Genomic DNA, 21,286 nt, shown 5'->3' with positions numbered 1-21,286 from the left:
TGGCTCTGCTCCTGAGAGGTGGCTTCTGATGGGGGTTGCCTGTGGAACCCCCCCCCCCCATGGAATCCTATCAAGGAAAGGAGACCCCCATGAAAGGCCCCTCCCCTGCTTGCCCTTGGAGGACTGACTGCTCACCCAGAAGGAGCCCCCCCTCTGCCCTCCCTCCCTCCCTCCCTCCCTCCAAGATGCTCAGGGAACTCACCTGGAGACACCTGGCTGTGCTCCTGAGAGGTGGCTTATGATGGGGGTCGCCTGTGGAACCCCCCCCCCCAAATGGAATCCTATCAAGGAAAGGAGACCCCCAGGAAAGGCCCCTCCCCTGCTTGCCCTTCGAGGACTGACTGCTCACCCAGGAGGAGCCCCCCCCTCTGCCCTCCCTCCCTCCAAGATGCTCAGGGAACTCACCTGGAGACACCTGGCTCTGCTCCTGAGAGGTGGCTTCTGATGGGGACCGCCTGTGGAACTCCCTCACACCCCCCCCATGGAACCCTATCAAGGAAAGGAGACCCCCCATGAAAGGCCCCTCCCCTGCTTGCCCTTGGAAGACTGACTGCTCACCCAGGAGGAGCCCCCCCCCCTCTGCCCTCCCTCCCTCCCTCTCTCCAAGATGCTCAGGGAACTTACCTGGAGACACCTGGCTCTGCTCCTGAGAGGTGGCTTCTGATGGGGACCGCCTGTGGAACTCCCTCACACACCCCCCCCCCCATGGAACCCTATCAAGGAAAGGAGACCCCCCCCCATGAAAGCCCCTTCCCCTGCTTGCCCTTGGAGGACTGACTGCTCACCCAGGAGGAGCCCCCCCCTCTGCCCTCCCTCCCTCCAAGATGCTCAGGGAACTTACCTGGAGACAACTGGCTCTGCTCCTGAGAGGTGGCTTCTGATGGGGACCGCCTGTGGAACTCCCTCACACCCCCCCCCCCATGGAACCCTATCAAGGAAAGGAGACCCCCCCCCCATGAAAGCCCCTTCCCCTGCTTGCCCTTGGAGGACTGACTGCTCACCCAGGAGGAGCCCCCCCCTCTGCCCTCCCTCCCTCCCTCCCTCCAAGATGCTCAGGGAACTCACCTGGAGACACCTGGCTCTGCTCCCGAGAGGTGGCTTCTGATGGGGACCGCCTGTGGAACTCCCTCACACCCCCCCCCCATGGAACCCTATCAAGGAAAGGAGACCCCCCCCCCATGAAAGCCCCTTCCCCTGCTTGCCCTTGGAGGATTGACTGCTCACCCAGGAGGAGCCCCCCCCTCTGCCCTCCCTCCCTCCCTCCCTCCAAGATGCTCAGGGAACTCACCTGGAGACACCTGGCTCTGCTCCTGAGAGGTGGCTTCTGATGGGGGTCACCTGTGGAACTCCCCCAGCCCCCCCCCCATGTAATCCTATCAAGGAAAGGAGACCCCCCCCCATGAAAGCCCCCTCCCCTGCTTGCCCTTGGAGGACTGACTGCTCACCCAGGAGGAGCCTCCCCCCTCTGCCCTCCCTCCCTCCCTCCCTCCCTCCAAGATGCTCAGGGAACTCACCTGGAGACACCTGGCTCTGCTCCTGAGAGGTGGCTTCTGATGGGGGTCGCCTGTGGAACTCCCTCACACCCCCCCCCCCATGGAACCCTATCAAGGAAAGGAGACCCCCCCCCATGAAAGCCCCCTCCCCTGCTTGCCCTTGGAGGACTGACTGCTCACCCAGGAGGAGCCCCCCCCTCTGCCCTCCCTCCCTCCCTCCCTCCAAGATGCTCAGGGAACTCACCTGGAGACACCTGGCTCTGCTCCTGAGAGGTGGCTTCTGATGGGGGTCGCCTGTGGAACTCCCTCACACCCCCCCCCCATGGAACCCTATCAAGGAAAGGAGACCCCCCCCCCATGAAAGCCCCCTCCCCTGCTTGCCCTTGGAGGACTGACTGCTCACCCAGGAGGAGCCTCCCCCCTCTGCCCTCCCTCCCTCCCTCCCTCCCTCCCTCCAAGATGCTCAGGGAACTCACCTGGAGACACCTGGCTCTGCTCCTGAGAGGTGGCTTCTGATGGGGACCGCCTGTGGAACTCCCTCACACACACCCCCCCCCCGTGGAACCCTATCAAGGAAAGGAGACCCCCCATGAAAGGCCCCTCCCCTGCTTGCCCTTGGAAGACTGACTGCTCACCCAGGAGGAGCCTCCCCCCTCTGCCCTCCCTCGGTATGCCCTAAACTACTTTTGTTGTTGTTCATTCGTTCAGTCGTCTCCAACTCTTCGTAACCTCATGGACCAGCCCACGCCAGCGCTCCCTGTCGGCCGTCACCACCCCCAGCTCCTTCAAGGTCAGTCCAGTCACTTCAAAGATGCCATCCCTCCACCTTGCCCTTGGTCGACCCCTCTTCCTTTTGCCTTCCACTTTCCCCAGCATCATTCCCTTCTCCAGGCTTTGCTGTCTCCTCATGATGTGGCCAAAGGACTTCAACTTTGTCTCTAGTCTCCTTCCCTCCAATGAGCAGCCGGGCTTTCTTTCCTGGAGGATGGACTGGTTGGATCTTCTCGCAGTCCAAGGAACTCTCAGCACTTTCCTCCAGCACCACAGCTCAAAAGCATCTCTCTTCCTTCGCTCAGCCTTCCCTCAGGTCCAGCTCTCACATCCAAGCAGGGGAGGGGCCTGTAGTAGTCACAGGTGACTACTACAGGGAAGACCATGGCTTTGACTAGGCAATGGATCTTGGTTGCCAGTGTGATGTCTCTACTCTTTACTATTTTATCGAGATTGGACATTGCTCTCCTCCCAAGAAGGAAGCGTCTTCTGATATTACTTTACTTTAAATTACTTTAATACCTCAAAATAAAACACTAGAGACAAGACTAAAAATGACCAATGAAGTTTACTAAACAATCAAGAGGAATTAAAACAAGGTATACAAAGGTGCAGTATGAATTGTGATGGTAAAGACAACAGGAGACTATGAAGTAGAATGATGCTCTGAGGTAACAACTATAAACTCTGGGCATGTATAACTATTCTATGAGGCAAACATATTCTAATCTATGAGGTAAGTATAGCTATTCTATGGCATAGTCTATAATCTATAAACTATGGCAAATATAACTATTCTTTATAACATATACTATAAACTCTAAGGCAAATATGGCTATTAACTATGGCATATATATTAGGGCTGGGCAATCACGGAAAAATTTGCTTCTAAACTCGATTCTTTTTTGGGGTTTTTTGCGTTTCGATATTTAAAAGAATTCCGAAATTTTTCTTTAAAAAAGTTCGATATTTACGAAATTTCGTAAAATTACGAAACGAATACGAATCGATTCATTAATGGCGGACCCGACCGCGCAATACGCTAAAAAACCTCCATATGGGACAGAGGGAACTTCTGAAGCTTCCCTCTCCCTCTGTTGTTGACTGTTGGTGTGATATTTATAATTTTTTTTCACTGATTAAACAAACAACAGCTATAAAACTTGCCCCAGACATGCGGAAATAATAACGAAACAATTTCGAAACGATTTCGAAACGAATACGAAGCCATTACGAAATGAATTGAAAAATTCATTTCGTTTTTTAGATGCTCCTGAATGGTTCGTTATCGCTTCGTAACAAAAAAAAAAACAACGAATTTTTAACAAATTACGAAATTATGAAACGAAACCGCCCAGCCCTAATATATATCTATTAACTGTTGCATGTATATCTACTATCTATCTATAAGGCAAATATGTGCTAAGGATGGCCTGTTCAAATTGCTAGGCCAGACCAGACACTCTCTGGCTAACTAACTTCAAGCTAAGATCAAAAGGAATGCCATAAGAAGTTCTTTCACCAGCCCGTTCTGGCTCTGAGTCCGAATGGGCTGCACCAACCGAGCTCAGCCTCGAGGGGGAACCTAAGCTTCTCCCCTAAACTTGGCAAAATGGAACAGTGCACAGGCAAGAAAGCAAGCAGGGAAAGAAATACTAGGCCGAGACTTCACAGATATGCTAAACCCCCCCCAAATTAACATTGTTTTGAAAAAGGGTTTTGATACACAAAACCATTCCTGATCGTAGCTTTGGCTCTGTTGTGAATTCCTGTCTTCATCTATAATGGTTGGGTATACTAGGTAAGAAATGAAGCAACACACAGGCAGGAGATAAGATTAAAATCTCCAAATTACCAACGTTTAAAAGAAGTGTTGATACCCACGCTTGTCTCCTTACACACCTGTGAATAGCTTTGGCTTTGTTGTGAATAGAGTTGTGTAACGAGCCAATGTGATGGGACCAGAATGGCTCTTAAGGAAGACTGCATCTTACAGAAAACAAGTGTAATCAAGTCTATCTTTAAGCCCTTGAGGGGAAAGTGTTTGTAGTTTGAAAATCCAAAATGACTCTCCGTAGCAGGCATCTTTTGACATCTGCATTAGGTTTAGGTGATACTTTCTCTAAAGCACAAAATTTAAAGCTGTTATGTGTTGTATGTTATGTGTTATATGTTATCCTTCGTTTTTCTAGTTTTCCCCAGCATTCACTGAAATCCAGTTTACCATACTCACAGCTTTTAAGACTGACACGTAATTCTAGCACTCAAAAGGATTTTGACCCTTCAACAGGTATCCTGAAAAAAACAACTCAGAGAGTGAGGATACCCCAATAGGATACTTAACACAGCCATCAGCAAGGCTAACTCCATTCACAGGAATGAGCGACTGCAGGAACACCCTAGGAAGTAAAGCAACCGCATGATCTGGCCTCTCCAACACAATACTCATCTGAAATGAAAAAGATCATCTTTAAACACCAGCATCTAGTACAAGACATCTCAGGATGCCAAAGCACACCTATGATTGCCCACAAAAGATCCAAGAACTTAAGAGACTTTATCATCCATTCAGAGTACCACTCTCCCACCACATTCCAAAAACAGACTGTTAGGGGTCACACTAGTTGTGCCCATTGCGACTGCTATTCTCAATCTTTGAAGCGCAAAGCATTTTCACATCGTACATTCAATATCAACATTACCTTACAGCATTTCACCCCATGATCTACCTATAATGTTGTTTACGTAATTTAATGTCCTTGCAAATTACTATAGGTTGGAATGACCACTAGACTCCTGAAAACTGGAATAAGTGAACATCGCTCTTGAATAAGGAATAGGTCCACTTTGAATCGGTAGGAAACTGGCAGCCAGTGGAACTGACACAACAAGGGGTTGTGTGCTTGCTGAGCGCCATTCCAATGAGCAACCTGGCTGCTGCTCGCTGGACCTTCCAAACAGTCTTCAAAGGCAATACCACGTAGAGCGCGTTGCAGTAATCTATATGGGATATAACCAGAGCATGGACCACTGGGGCCAAGTCAGACTTCCCAAGGTACAGACACAGCTGGCATCCATGTGAGTCCTATAATGTGAGTGTAGACCTCCACTTTGAGTGAAGAACTGAGCACACTCCAAGCACTCATAGGGGTTCTCCCCAGTGTGGGTCCCTTGATGTTTATGTAGATGAGAATGCTAATAATATAATATATAGTAGGAAATATATCTTGTAAGCCGCTCTGAATCCCCTTCGGGGTGAGAAGGGCGGCATATAATTGTCGAAAATAAATAAATAAAATATTATTATATGTATTGAAAATCTTATATGAGTTGGCTTGACCTCTGTCTTGCTACTTAAACTGAATTACAGTGTCACAAAAAGATGTATGTCTAAAACGTGACACCAATATGAAAGGTGTGGAAAGCTCTGTCTTAAGAGTCTCTCTGGGAGCAGTGACCAGAGTTCCCTCCAATGGGAAGTCTATGTCTATGTAGACGTCAACTCTCAGGGATGCTCTTTCCACGTGCCATCTCTCAGGGATTCGTTGATTGTGCATGGCGGGGGCTTATCGTTATTTTATTTATTTATATCCCGCTTTTTCTCTCCATTCAGACACTCAAAGCAGCTCACAAATTAAAAGCGTTGCAATACAACTTAAAATATACAAATATTAAAACTGTATTGAACATCATTAATATTTTTAAAAATTGGTCAAATCCATAAAATCACATGAAGCCTATAAAACCATTGCAGGATTGGATGTCCCATGTCATCTCTTCCAACCCTATGATTCTATGACTTTATGCTATGCCTATACATGGTTTCTCCCCACGGTGAGTTCGTTGATGCTTATGTAGAGGTGAACTATGAGTGAAGCTCTGTCCACACTCCAGGCATTTATAGGGTTGCTCCCCAGTGTGAGTGTGTTTATGTGAACGTCGTGGTCTACTCTGAGTGAAGCTCTGCCCACACTCCAAGCGTTCATAAGGTTTTTCCCTCAGTGTGGATCCTTTCATGTTTTTTTAGATGAGAACTCTGAGTGAACCTCTGTCCACACTCAAGGCATGTATAGGGTTTTTCCCCAGTGTGTGTCCTTCCATGTGAACGTATATATGAACTATGAGTGAAGCTCTGTCCACATTCCAGGCATTTATAAGGTTTCTCCCCAGTGTGTGTCCTTTCATGTGAACGTAGACCTGAACTACGAGTGAAGCTCCGTCCACACTCCAGGCATGTAAAGGGTTTCTCCCCAGTGTGAGTCCTTTTATGTGAACATAAATTTGAACTAAAAGCAAAGCTCTGTCCACACTCCAGGCATTTAAAGGGTTTCTCCCCAGTGTGAATCCTTTGATGTGTACGTAGATTTGAACTCTGAGTGAAGCTCTGTCCACACTTCAGGCATGTATAGGGTTTCTCCACCATGTGAGTCCTTTGATGGGAACGTAGACCTGAACTATGAGTGAAGGCTTTGTCCACACTCTAGGCATATATAGGATTTCTCCCCATGTGAGTCCTTAGATGGGAACGTAGACATGAACTATAAGCAAAGGTCTTTCCACACTCCATGCATGTATAGGGTTTTTCTCCAGTGTGAGTCATTTGATGTGAACGTAGACCTGAACTATGAATGAAGCTCTGTCCACATTCCAGGCATTTATAAGGTTTCTCCCAGTGTGTGTCCTTTCATGTGAACGCAGACCTGAAATCTGAGCAAAGCTCTGCCCACATTCCTGGCATTTATAGGCCTTCTCCCCAGTGTGAATCCTTTGATGTGTACGTAGATTTGAACTCTGAGTGAAACTCTGACCACATTCCAGGCATTTATAAGGTTTCTCCCCAGTGTGAGTCTTTTGATGACTATGTAGATGGCCACTCATAGTGAAGCTTTGTCCACATTCCAGGCATTTATAGGGTTTCTCCCAGTGTGTGTCCTTTCATGTGCACGTAGAGCTGAAATCTGAGCAAAGCTTTGTCCACATTCCTGGCATTTATAGGGTTTCTCCCCAGTGTGAATCCTTTGATGTGCACGTAGATTTGAATTATGAGCAAAGCTCTGACCACATTCCAGGCATTTATAAGGTTTCTCTCCAGTGTGAATCCTTTGATGTGCACGTAGAGTTGAATTATGAGCAAAGCTCTGTCCACACTCCAGGCAGGAATAGGGTTTTCTCCCCAGTGTGAGTCTTTACATGTTGCTGCAGACTATGCCTCCGAGTGAAGCTCTGTCCACAGTCCAGGCATTTATAGGGTTTCTCCCCAGTGTGAATCCTTTGATGTGTACGTAGACTTGAATTATGAGCAAAGCTCTGTCCACACTCCAGGCACGTATAGGGTTTCTCCCCAGTGTGAGTCCTTTGATGTCTATGTAGATGTGAACTATGAGCAAAGCTCTTTCCACACTCCGGGCAGGAATAGGGTTTCTCCCCAGTGTGAGTCTTTACATGTTGCTGCAGACTATGCCTCCGAGTGAAGCTCTTTCCACACTCCAGGCATTTAGACGCTTTCTCCTCCATGTCAAGAATGATACGGGTGTTGAATTCCAATACAGAGACTTGACTCTTCTTTATTCCTTTGTTATCTGTAAGTGAAGTCAAGAATTCAGCAAGATCATCGCCTCGAGAGGATGTCTTCTCCCTCTATTATTGGTTTCCTTCCTGCATCAAGATGTCGCTGCAAAGAGTCCTCACTTCCCTGGTGAAGAAAGAAGCGAAAGATCAAGGATGGAAGCCAGAGACCTTCTCTACCACCAATATTGCCCCCTTCCCCTTCATGGGTCACGTTGAGAATGGAAATTATTTATTTATTTATTTATTTATTTCTTGCATTTATTGACCGCCCCTCTCAGCCCGAGGGCGACTCGGGGCGGTGAACAACAACGAAGAAAGACAGTGTACAGTAAATCACGACAATACAAACCAAACAGTTACAACATAACACATACCTATACTAAAAATCCGCTTCGTCAAGTCCTGGGGTCATAGCCGAAGTTCATAATCCTAGTTCATTCCAGTGTCATTCCAAGATACACTCAATTGAAGGCCTGCTCGAAGAGCCATGTTTTCAGGCCCCTACGAAAGGCCATCAAGGAGGGCGCCTGTCTAACTTCAGCAGGGAGGGTGTTCCACAGCCGGGGGGCCACCACCGAGAAGGCCCGCTCCCTCGTCCCCGCCAGACGTGCTTGTGAGGCAGGCGGGACCGAGAGAAGGGCCTCCCCGGATGATCTCAAGGCCCTCGTGGGCTCGTAGGCCGAGATGCGGTCTGCAAGGTATTTTGCGCCGGAACCGTTTAGGGCTTTGTAGGATAACACCAGCACCTTAAATTGGGCCCGGTAGCGAATCGGCAGCCAGTGGAGCTGGGACAGCAGGGGCGTTGTATGCTCTCTGCGTCCTGCTCCCGTTAACAACATGGCTGCCGCGCGTTGGACTAGCTGCAGCTTCCGGGCCGTCTTCAAGGGCAGCCCCACGTAGAGAGCGTTGCAGTAGTCGAGACGGGATGTGACCAAAGCATGTACCACCGTGGCCAAGTCAGACTTCCCAAGATACGGGCGCAGCTGGCGCACGAGCCTAAGCTGTGCAAATGCTCCCCTGGTCACCGCTGAAACCTGGGGCTCCAGGCTCAGCGATGAGTCCAGGGTCACACCCAAGCTGCGAACCTGCGCCTTCAAGGGGAGTGCGACCCCGTCCAGCACAGGCTGTAACCCTATACCCTGTTCGGCCTTGCGACTGACCAGGAGTACCTCTGTCTTGTCTGGATTTAGTTTCAGTTTGTTCGCCCTCATCCAGACCATTACAGCGGCCAGGCACCGGTTCAGGACTTCGACGGCCTCCTTAGTAGCAGGTGGGAAGGAGTGACAGAGTTGGACGTCATCTGCATACAGGTGACACCGCACCCCGAAACTCCGGATGATCTCACCCAGCGGCTTCATGTAGATGTTAAACAGCAAGGGGGACAAGATGGAACCCTGAGGAACGCCACAGGTCAACGGCTGTGGCATTGAGCAGGAGTCCCCCAGTAACACCTTCTGAGTACGACCCTCCAGAAATGACCGGAGCCACTGCAGAGCAGTACCCCCAAGACCCATCTCTGCAAGGCGCCCCAGAAGAATACCGTGGTCGACGGTATCGAAGGCCGCTGAGAGGTCCAGGAGCACCAACAGGGACACACTCCCCCTGTCTAGCTCCCGGCGCAGATCATCCACTAAGGCGACCAAGACCGTCTCGGTACCATGTCCCGGTCTGAAACCAGACTGTGCCGGATCCAGATAATCCGTGTCTCTCAAGAATACCTGGAGTTGTGAGGCCACCACGCTTTCCATGACTTTGCCCAAGAAGGGAAGATTGGAAACAGGCCGAAAGTTGTCCAATTTAGTGGGGTCAAGTGATGGTTTCTTCAACAGCGGCTTTATAACAGCCTGTTTTAGGCTCGCTGGAATCTTGCCTTCCCGAAGGGAGGCATTAACCACCACCGTTACCCACTCGGCCAATCCCCCTCTGGCCTCCTTCAGAAGCCAGGATGGGCAGGGGTCTAGGATGGACGTGGTGGGTCTCATTCCTCCAAGTAACTTGTCCACATCCTCGGGTTTCACAAACTGAAAAGAATCCAACAAAATCGGACAAGCAGGTGCTTGTGTCACATCCACAGAGACTGCATCTAATGTGGCGTCCAGCCCAGAGCGGATCAAAGCGACTTTGTCTGCAAAGAACCGAGCAAATGCTTCACAGCGCGCTGCCGAATTGTCAGGGCTCCCACCTGAGATAGGGGGAGTTAAAAGACCTCTGACAACCCGGAACAACTCCGCCGGACGGTTTTTTGCAGACGCAATAGTGGCCGCAAAGAAAGTTTTCTTTGCGGCTTTTATTGCCGCGGCATATGCCCTTAAAAAGGACACAAACCGTGTTCGGTTTGACTCGCTTGGGTCCGAGCGCCACACGCTCTCTAGAACCCTCTTCCTTCGCTTCATCGCTGCCAGCTCCTCAGTAAACCAAGGGGCTGGTTTAGCTCGGTTACTTGAGAGGGGACGTTCCGGAGCGATCTTGTCAATAGCCCTGGTCATCTCCCCATTCCAGAGAGCGACCAAGGCCTCGACATGATCACCTACCGCGGTGGCGGGAAACTCCCCAAGAGCCGTCAGGAATCCATTTGGATCCATTAGCCTCCTGGGGCGGACCATCTTAATGGGTCCTCCACCCTTGCGGAGGTTAGGGGGCGCAGTGAGCCTAAATCTAATCAGGAAATGGTCGGTCCACGGCAACGGAGAGATGGACAACTCCTCCACACCGCCACCCTGCTCCCATCCCTGGCAGAAAACCAAGTCCAATGTGTGTCCAGCACAGTGGGTGGGGCCAGTTATTTGTTGGGACAGCCCCATGGTTGCCATGGCGGACATGAAGTCCTGAGCCGCACCTGTGAGGGTTGCCTCGGCGTGGATGTTGAAGTCCCCCAGCACAAGAAGCCGTTGGGACTCCACCGCCAGGCTCGAGACCACCCCCGCTAGCTCAGGTAGGGAGACTGTAGTGCAGCGAGGTGGACGGTACACTAGCAGAATCCCTATTCTGTCCCGGTCACCCACCCTCAGGTGGACAGATTCAAAATTTGTGGTCTGCGGGATGGGGCTCCTGGTTAGATGGATGGTATCTCTATAGACCACTGCGACCCCGCCTCCCCGTCCTCCGGCTCTTGGTTGGTGTTGCACGGAGAAACCTGGAGGACAAAGCTGGGAGAGATTTACGCCCCCCGCTTCATCCAACCAGGTCTCCGTGATGCACGCCAGATCTGCCCGCTCCTCCAGGATTAAATCCTGAATCCAAGTTGTTTTTCCGTTGACAGACCTGGCGTTCAACAACACCACCTTCAAGCCAGAGGGCCCGCTCACCTGGTTACACCAAGTTACCTTAGGAGACCTATTGGGAATAGTTAATTTGGAAAAGCGGTCCGAATTAGGCCAAATTCGGGGTCTCCTTCTCCCGCATCTCCTCCTTCCCACCACGACCTCTATGGGGGCCCCTCGGCTAGTGGAACACCTCCCCCCCTCCATGCCGCAGTTATGAGCCATAAGATTCCTTTCTCCTACGTTTGTTGTTAGGTTTATTGGTTCTTGCCAGCATCCCCCCTCCCCCTCCCCCTCTCCCTCTCCCTCTCCCATACCAAGAAAGGCAGACACTGGGGCCTCAAACATATATTAATTAATTAATTAATTAATTATTCGAACTTATATGCCACCACTCCCCTGGGGCTCGTAGCGGCGTACAAGAAAGCTAAAATCTAACACAATATAAAACAATTGAAACACAGCGACATCAAAGATTAAAGGCCTGCCGGAACAAATATGTGTTACATGCCCTGCGGAAAGCTGATAAGTCCCGCAAGGCACGAACTTCAGGTGGCAGAGTATTCCAGAGTGCCACTGCTGTGAAGGCTCTGCGTCTGGTTGCTGTTAGACGCAAGGTCTTCACACTAGGAACTTCCCATAAATCTTGGTCCTCAGAACGGAGGGATCTCTGGGGTTGGTAGAGGGTGAGGCGGTCCCTCAGGTACATCGGCCCCAGAACATGTAAGGCATTAAAGGTAAGTACCATCACTTTGAAAGTGATCCGGTGCTCAATGGGTAACCAATGCAGCTGCAGGAAGATTGGTGTTATGTGGCATCTCATCGAAGTTCCCGCAAGAAGCCGAGCAGCTGCGTTTTGTACCAACTTGAGCTTCTGGATCACCGACAGAGGAAGGCCAATGTAGAGGGCGTTACAGTAGTCCAGTCTTGAGATGACCGTGGCCTGGATCACTGTAGCTAGGTCATCCCTGGACAGATGGGGGGCCAGCCGTCTAGCCTGCCGCAGATGAAAAAAGGCAGTTCTGCTAACAGCGGAGATCTGGGCCTCCATCGTCAGTAGAGGGTCCAAAAGAACTCCCAGACTCTCGACCAATGATGACGGGCGTAGCGCCTCGCCATCCAGGGTAGGCAGCTGGATGTCCCCACTGCCCGGTTGACCCAGCCATAGGATCTCCGTCTTTGCTGGATTCACCCTCAACCTGCTGGCACGCAGCCATCCAGTAACGGCCTCGAGGCACTGATGAAAATTATCAGGTACAGAGTCCGGTCGGCCTTCCATCTTCAACACAAGCTGAGTGTCATCAGTGTACTGGTAACACTCAAGCCCAAAACCTCGAACCAGCTGAGCAAGTGGTCGCATATAGATGTTAAACAACAGAGAGGAGGAAATGGCCCCCTGAGGAACCCCACAGAGTAGAGGGGACCTCTCAGAGAGCAGGCCTCCCCTCTCCACTCGCTGTCCACGGTTGTGAAGAAAGGAGGACAGCCAGTTTAAAGCTGCCCCCCTGACTCCAACAGCAGCAAGGCGGTGGGTCAAAAGATGGTGGTCGACTGTGTCAAATGCTGCTGTGAGATCCAATAGCACAAGCAGCGCTGACCTGCCCTGGTCAAGCTGGCATTGAAGGTGATCCGTGATGGAGGCCAGCACCGTCTCTGTCCCATGCCCTGCACGGAAGTCGGACTGGAAGGGATCTAGTCCAGCTATATCATCTAAGAACTGCTGCAACTGCTCCACTGCTGCCCTCTCAATCACCTTTCCCCGGAACGAAAGATTCGAAACTGGGCAATAACTGGAGGGAACCGAACAATCTAAGTCTGGTTTCTTCAGCAGGGGAGAGACCGCCGCCTCTTTTTGGGTTGTATGGTATAGTGAATCTTACCTAGTAGGCCAGAAAGGGAGCCTGGTTAACAGTATGGCAGACCTCCATTTTGGGAGTGTAAGCCAGGGAGGCAGCCATCTTGAGTGAGGATAGATGGAAGCAAGGAGTAGTTTGGAAGTCTGCTAGGATTGGCCAGAGCAGTTGGGAGGAGAGAAGTCTTAGCTTCAGTGTTAGTTGAGAAGTGGGAGCTGGTGTGTGAGGGTGGAAGTTTGAAACTGAGTTTTCAGGGGAGAGTGTGCTGTGAGCTGACAGGAAAAAGGTCAGACAGCATTCTGATTTCTTGCGAGAGTTAGCACAAGAGATTAGCTCTCCAGGCTGGGTTGATTAGCAGGAAGAACTCTAGGGAAGAGTTAGCTAATAACCCAGGGACTGTCCAGATAGGTTAGACAGACGCATTACTATTTCTCTGCAATAGAGTGAGGGTTTTGTTACCAACAGATGATTCTGTGTGGTTAGCTCTGTCTGTAACTAAGCGAAGAGAATTGGTTCAAGCAACCAAGCAAGCTGAAGTCACGCTTTTTGTACCTCTCAGTAGTAGTTAGTTGTCTGTTTTTGAAAATAACTTTCAAAAAGGTCTCTAGAATACATCATTCCATCATCATGCCTTTGTGATAGTTCCAGCATTTTGAACACCCTGCACTACAGAAAGCCTCTTAACAAACAGTTGATTGGGAGCCAGGGGAAAAGCAGCGTTGGCAGGAGTGGGAAAAGTTGACCTCCAATACTTATTTTAAAAATCCTAAAACTACTTAGGTTGGTGGCAGCTTTAATTCAAATGAGAGTTTGAAGACAAGCAGTGTTCACTTCACCGCAACACATAACCATCATCGTTTAGCTACCATATTGGAGGCACAGGGGTGGGATTTTTGAAGAAAGGAAAATCTTTGGGGAAGATCCATCCTGCCCAGACATATTTTTGATAAGCCTCCAGCATTGCGTCATTGGTTGTGTTATATATTATAGTGGTGGCAGCGTCGTGATTGAGTGATATATATAACACTTCGTTATACTGGTGTTCCAGTGGCGAGATATAGATATATATTATACCGTCGTCGTTATATATGTGTATATGAATTTGTGTCCCGGCATTGAATGTTTGCCATATATATGCTGTGCTCCGCCCTGAGTCCCCTGAGTCGGGGTGAGAAGAAGGGCGGAATATCAATGGTTAAAATAAATATATAACATGGGTCGCATGGGTAACAGTTGTAATATGAGTGTATAACAGCAGGGAACCCATGAAGATCTTTCCTGATCAGCCTATTGGCCGAACTCCCATGACCAACAGGAAATACTGGAGAGGCTTGGGGAAAACACACCTTGACATTTGGGAGTTGCTGGGATGTACAGTTTGCCTGTGGAGACCAAAATCCACTGATTGTGGTGATGCAAATGTATGTAAATTAACTCAATGTGTACATTACACATATCAACAAAACACAGAGCTGCCACATTCACATTAGGCAAAAACAATTGGTTCTTCTCTTGAAGGATGAAACAAAACCTTCTTGTGAGGAAGAATAGTCCTTGAATGTCAATCAATGTCCTATTCTTTATTGCATACGAGTAGACTCCGGTAATCACAATACGTGTCCTATCCCCTTTGTTACACACGAGTCAGGTGCAGCATCACATTGTTGGCCATGTAGACAATTTCAACAGGAAGGAAGAAACCATGAAAATAAACACAATCTGGCTCCTAGTAGTAAAAAAGCAAAACAAAAACAACAACTCTAAAATGAGGACAGAAAGTGTTTTTGCCAAGTTTTACAAACTTTGTTTGTGTATTTAAATACATTACAACCATACCCTTGGTTCGCTTCTGATACAGTAAATAAGAATAAACAATAGTAAAAAAGAACAACACTCTGAAAACAGGGGAATTGCAGACATGAAATAATCAGGGCCAGCTAACGCCCTCCAACAAAGGATTCTCCCAGGCAGGAAGCAGCCAGGCTTTGAAGCTGCAAGGCCATCCAATGCTTATCAAGGTGATTAATTGCACCATTCACCCTTGCCTCCAACAGACAAGAGTTCTTTCGACAAAAGCAGGGACCCTACGCTACGCTACTTGTGCAATGGGGCTCAAAATTAAGGAAGGGAAGACGAGCGCAATGCAGGTCAGAAAGGAGGAGCAGAAATGGGGGGGGGGGGGCCAACAAACAGCCAAGCATAATGCTGAAGGCGAGTGAAGTAATGTGACAGACAACCATGTCAGACTACACAGAGAAGCCATTGAAATACAGAAACATGTGGACAATTTCAACAGAAAGGAGGAAACAATGAAAATAAACAAGATTTGGCTACCAGTATTAAAAAATTCAAAAAATGCAACAGCAAAAACAGCAGAGAGGAAACAGGCAGGGACTTCTAATTACCTTTCAAGAAGAGTTTGCTCCGGGCACGGTCAGCCCATTGTATGCTAATCAAGATGTCAATTGAAACATTAACACACCTAGCCCAACTGACAAAGTCCTTTGTCTCACCCTGGTCATTCCACAGATATATAAACCCATTTTCCCACTTCCAACAGACCTCACTCCCTCTGAGGATGCTTGCCATAGATGCAGGCGAAACGTTAGGAGAAATGCCTCTAGAACATGGCCATATAGCCCGAAAAAACCCACAAGAACCTAGTGATTCCAGCCATGAAAGCCTTTGACAATACAATGTGACAGTTATTTACTGTTAAATGATAAACAACGGCTTACGAAGATGGTAAATGGGATAGAAATGCTCCCTCTCCTCCTTTCTGGGGAACAGTGTTCTCTCGACTCTGACGCAGCTGCGTCTCTCGCTAACTGCGCTCTCTCGCGCATGTGTTCCCCTCATTCATTCAGACCGCACTGCGCAAGTAGCGTAGAGTCCCAGCTATCCTACCTTTGCCACTCTTCCTTTCTCCCTCCCTGGACATCATTCCACAGGAATATAGATAAACCTCATCTGCCTTGTTTCTGACAGACCTCACCACCTCTGAGAGTGCCTGCCTGCCTGCCACAGATGGGGCAAAGGAATTATCCCCGTGCTGGGCTTTTCTGTGGAGTTTGACATGGTCATTGCCAGAGAGCTGCAAGGCCAAGAACCATCCATGAGAGTCAAGACAAAGAGCCACCCAGAGGGAAAGGGTTCTTCCCACACATCAAGGGGACCACGTGCCACAGGGGGAAGCTGATGAGGAACCACAACCTACGCACGATCTCCAGATCCAGCAAGAAAATCCTCTCCCCTCTGCCGGAGTCTACTTTCTCCCCTGCAGTTGTGGACAGACCCCCAATGGCAACATTCACACTTGCCTCCAACAGACAAGAGTTCTTTCTTCCTCCCACCCTGGATCTCATTCCACAGGGATAGATAGATCAACCCCATTTTGAAATAAGGAATTCAATGTACAGATTTGATGGTGAATTTAATGTATGTGTGGGAATAAAAGGAAGGATGGGGTATTAATTTTGGAAGCACCAGTAAAATATTAAGGCCTGCAATGACTAACTACTTGCTTGCTGGAACTGTAATTAAAAATTGCTAATAAGAACTGAAAAAGTAAACTGTGATAATAACTAGGAGAATGGTTCTTTCAAGTTAAGGAAATGTTTGCAACATTCCTTATGTTCAGAAGGAAGTCAATACAAGCCTTGCGTTTGTCAACACCAATGAAGAAGATCAACATCTGGCCAGGAAACTGAGATGGATTCAGGATGGAAGATGTCTATCATTCATTTACAACTTTGGGACGACATCAGCTGGATATTCCTACAAAAGACTCAGTCTAGTAATGCTCAAAGTGTGGCAGACCTGAGGAGTCTGTTCCACCCGCCATGCTCTGCTCCATGGGAAGGAGAGAGGTGGTGTCTCTATGGAGAGTGGCAGAGATGTGCACGGGATCAGCCTGGTCCCTTTGGGGCTTCTTTCTCAAGGGAAGAGGAAGAAGAAGTGCACTTTGGGAGTCTTGGATTTTGTGCAGGGATCCAGGTTCTGCTGTATGGAAAACACAGATCTGGTCCTTAATAATAATAATAATAATAATAATAAAAATCCAGAAAGACTCCACCCCACTCAGACCCATCGTGAGTGCCATTGGATCCCCCACATATGACCTAGCAAAATTTCTCACTGCACAGTTACAAAGCCATATTGGGCTCACTACACACAACATCAAGGACTCAGCCCACTTCATAGAAAAAATCAGCAATCTCAAGCTAAATACCAACGACAAACTGATCAGCTTCGATGTGGTATCTCTATTTACCATGGTCCCGGTAGCAGACACCATGGCACTCATCAACCAGAGGTTCCCAGAAGACATCACGTCTCTGTTTCACCATTGCCTCACCACTAGTTACTTTCAGTGGAACAATGAATTCTACGAACAGAAAGATGGAGTAGCTATGGGGAGCCCTCTCAGCCCGGTCATAGCTAACTTCTACATGGAACACTTTGAAGAACAAGCCCTGGAGACAGCAACCAAAAAGCCCACGATATGGTTCAGAGATGTGGATGACACCTTCACCATTTGGAGCCATGGAGAAGAAGAACTCAACAGGTTCCTGGACCATCTGAACAGCATCCACCCAAACATCCAGTTCACCATGGAAAAAGAAAAGGAAGGAAGACTGCCTTTTCTAGATGTCCTATATAAAGGACACTCAATGATATCTAGGCAGGGGGACAACGAATCCCACCAACTGTCCCAGTAATATAAAGAAATCACTGGCACCAATATAAATGTGATGAGGGGATGTCTCTCTAGTTAACGTCCGCTGCCACCAACACTGAAAGGTACAGGAACACCCTAGCTGTTTAAATAATAAAAAAAGGCTTTTAAGACCACCAAGCACTGTGTCTTCTTATTTGCTTCTTTAAAGGAAAACTAGTTGAGGTTGACTGAAAAAAAACTATAGCCACAGAGGCACACTGGACTCAGGCTTCTTAAGTTTTAAAGTATCAAGGAAAGTTTATTGATAACATATAAGAGAAAGTAAGTGCTGTTAAGAATCTTGCGGTTACAGAGAAATGATAGTTCTTGTCTTCAAAACATAATGGTTACATGTAAATGGCTCTTTCTTTGTTACAAAAAACAGAGATTTTCTTCTCTTTCAAACCAAGCACACTTGACATGAACTGAATCTCTGTCAAGATACAACTGTAGCCTAGCTACCCTGTACTGTGGCCTAGCTAACTACAAACCAGCTATCTTTCCCTGATAGCTGTCCCAGTTTTGCTACAGCTTTTGCTGGCAAACCTAAGGTAAACTGCCTTCTCTTAACTAATCTTAAACACAAACTCCTAATCTACCTTCCTACTCTAAAATCTAACAACAGACTCTCTGAAAAAAACCCTCTTTCTTTCCCTCCAAACCTTGTTAAACTCCGCCCCCTTTTCTGAACCAATCCTGGCTGTTCTAATGCTAACTCAGGCCTAGGACACACCCCCTCTCTAAAATGGTGTTTTCCCTGAACTAAAATGGCTCCTGCTGCCCTCTGCCAGGCCTTCCAAAGCTGTAACTAACTGGCCTGTTTCTCCTAGGCCCTGCCATCCAGGCTGGAAAGGTAAGGGATCTTTACATCCTAGTCATCCGCAAACCAGATCCACAATTGGGTCACACCGTCTACAGAAAACCCACACACACAGATAGATATCTACATAAAAACTCCAACCATCACCCAAGTCCAAAAAGAAGCCCCATTCAAGCCTTGGCAGACCGTGCAAAAAGAATCTGGGAAGCCCACCTCCTCCAAGATGGACTCAACCACCTCAACTGGGCTCTACAGGCCAAGGGAGACTCCACCTCAGACATCAGAAGAGCTGCAAGACCACTGAGAAGAAGCCACGAGAGTCAAGATGAAGATCCACCCAGAGGAAAAGTGTTCCTGCCATACATCAAGGGAACCACTGACCGCAGAGGGAAGCTGATGAAGAAACACAACATACAATCTACAAACCCACCAAGAAAATGCAACCAATGCTCCGTTCAGCAAAGGACAAGAGGGATCCTCTCACCTCTGCAGGAGTCTACCATTGTATACCATGCAGCTGTGGACAAGAAGTCTACAGAGGGACCACCAAACGCAGCAGCATTGCCCAGACACGCATCAAGGAACATGAAAGGCACTGCAGACTACTCCAACCAGAGATGTCAGCCATAGCAGAGCACCTGAGGAACCAGCCTGGACACAGCATAGTATTATTGAAGAACACAGAAGTGCTGGACCACACCAACAACCACCATGTCAGGCTACACAGAGAAGCCATTGAAATCCACAAGCATGTGGACAATTTCAACAGAAAGGAAGAAACCATGAAAATGAACAAAGTCTGGCTACCAGTATTAAAAAACTCAAAAATTACAACAGCAAAACAACAGAGAGGAAACAACCAGGCACAGATTAACACCTCCCAGCAAGAGATTTTCCCAGGCTCAGGCAGGCCTTCAAATGCTAATGAAGGTGATCAGCTGAAACATTCACCCCTAGCTCCAGCAGGGAAGAGCTCCTTGCCCCACCCCAGCCATTCCACAGATATATAAACCCATTGTCCTAATCCCAACAGACCTCACTCCCTCTGAGGATGCTTGCCATAGATGCAGGCGAAACGTCAGGAGAGAATGCCTCTAGAACATGGCTCTATAGCCCAAAAAAACCCACAAGAACCTAGTGATTCCAGCCATGAAAGCCTTCGACAATACAATAATAATAAACTTTATTTGTACCCCGCCACCATGTCCCCCAAAGAGGACTCGGGGCGGCTCACATGAGGCCACGCCCAAACAGCATATTACATTAAAATAAAATAAACAACATCGCAATAAAGTACAAAGCATATAAATACAACAAGCAATATAAACACAGTATAAGATGGCCATAAACAACACAATGACAGTGAGTGGGCCACATGTGCAATGAAATGGTTTAAAAACTCAGGGTGAGATCAAAGGAGTCGGTCGTTTGCATGGGGAACTCGTAGAGAAATAGTGTCGTAAACATACCTTCGTACGGGGGGGGGGGGGGGGGGGTCTCCTAGGTCAAAATGTTGAGGGGGCAATAGCCAAAGCTTGGCATTGTTCTCAGGGAAAGAAGTTCTGGTGTTGTGGAAGTTTAGGAAGTGTGTGTTGTGAGGCTGTAGGGAAGCTGGGTCTGGCTGAACAGGTGTTCTTCTCCAAGGAGGGAGGAAAGGATAGGATAATATTTGGGTGCATGAGGATGGAGGCATGTACATGTGTGTGAATGGTGAGTGAACATGTAATTCCACTTTATTCCTTAGCCATGTAGTTGTAAATCTAATGTAGTGCATAGAATCTGTATGTCTCAATGTTTATGTCCCAAGACATAGTTTTCTAAGATCTACAGACACTTGCTGGAACACCTCAGCAAGCGAGAGTCCAAAAGTGGCAGGCTCAAACCCAGAACTTCAATCCCTGGCTCCCTCCTTTGGAAGGCGCGGAACAGACTGCGCTCTGGCCCCACGCGATGCAGAGCCAACCTTCAGAAATGGGGCCACCAAGTGGAGTCCTCGACATGCGAGTGCAGAGAAGAGCAACTCACAGACCACCTGCTGCAATGCCACCTGAGCCCTGCCACATGATGCACAAGGGAGGACCTTCTTCTTGCAGGAACACCAGAGGCACTCCAAGGGGCCAGGTACTGCTCAAAGGACATTGAGTATGATGCCAAGTCTGCAAAGTCTGTGGGTTTTTTTGTTTGTTTGTTAAAATTGCAATGCAACTGTTTGGTTCGCTCCTGACAGGATTTATTTATCGTGTCATCACAACCATTGTATTACAGTTCTAACAGAGCAAAACAAACACACAGATTAAAAAGAAAAAGGAAAAAAAACACAGAGATTTTGCAAATTTGGTATTTGGTTAAATGTCCTTTGACCAGTACCTGTCCCCTTGGGAGTGCCTCTGGGGTTGCTGCAAGGAGGTCCTCCTGGTGCATCATGTGGCAGGACTCAGGGTGCATTGCAGCAGGTGGTCAGTGGTTTGTTCTTCTCCGCACTCGCATGCCGAGGATTCCACTTTGTGGCCCCAACTTGATAATTGCTTAAATGTCCTTTGACCAGTCTCTGGCCCCTTGGGGTGCCTCTGGGGTTGCCGCAGGAAGGTCCTCCCTTGTGCATCATGTGGCAGAAGGGCTCAGGGTGCATGGCAGCAGGTGGTCAGTGGTTTGCTCTTCTCCCCACTCACATGTTGAGGATTCCACTTTGTAGCCCCATTTCTTGAGGTTGGCTCTGTATCTCGTGGTGCCAGATCGCAGTCTGTTCAGCGCCTTCCAAGTCGCCCAGTCTTCTGTGTGCCCAGGGGGGAGTCTCTCATTAA

General features: G+C 48.5%; 1 protein-coding gene across 1 annotated transcript in view; it reads right to left on the bottom strand.

The window, feature by feature from the left end:
• Positions 1–21,286, bottom strand: part of LOC137096774 (zinc finger protein 850-like) — a 40,313-nt gene that overhangs the window by 15,565 nt on the left and 3,462 nt on the right. The window contains exon 2 of the mRNA XM_067466993.1: positions 7,390–7,956. Coding sequence (XP_067323094.1) covers positions 7,390–7,778 — 389 coding nt within the window. The 5' untranslated portion in view covers positions 7,779–7,956. The remainder of the gene's footprint in view (positions 1–7,389; positions 7,957–21,286) is intronic.

Source organism: Anolis sagrei, chromosome 4 (genome assembly GCF_037176765.1).
Source record: "Anolis sagrei isolate rAnoSag1 chromosome 4, rAnoSag1.mat, whole genome shotgun sequence".
Taxonomy (NCBI): Eukaryota; Metazoa; Chordata; class Lepidosauria; order Squamata; family Dactyloidae; genus Anolis; species Anolis sagrei.
Note: the sequence above shows the minus strand (reverse complement) of the source record. Positions and strands in the feature narration are given on the sequence as shown.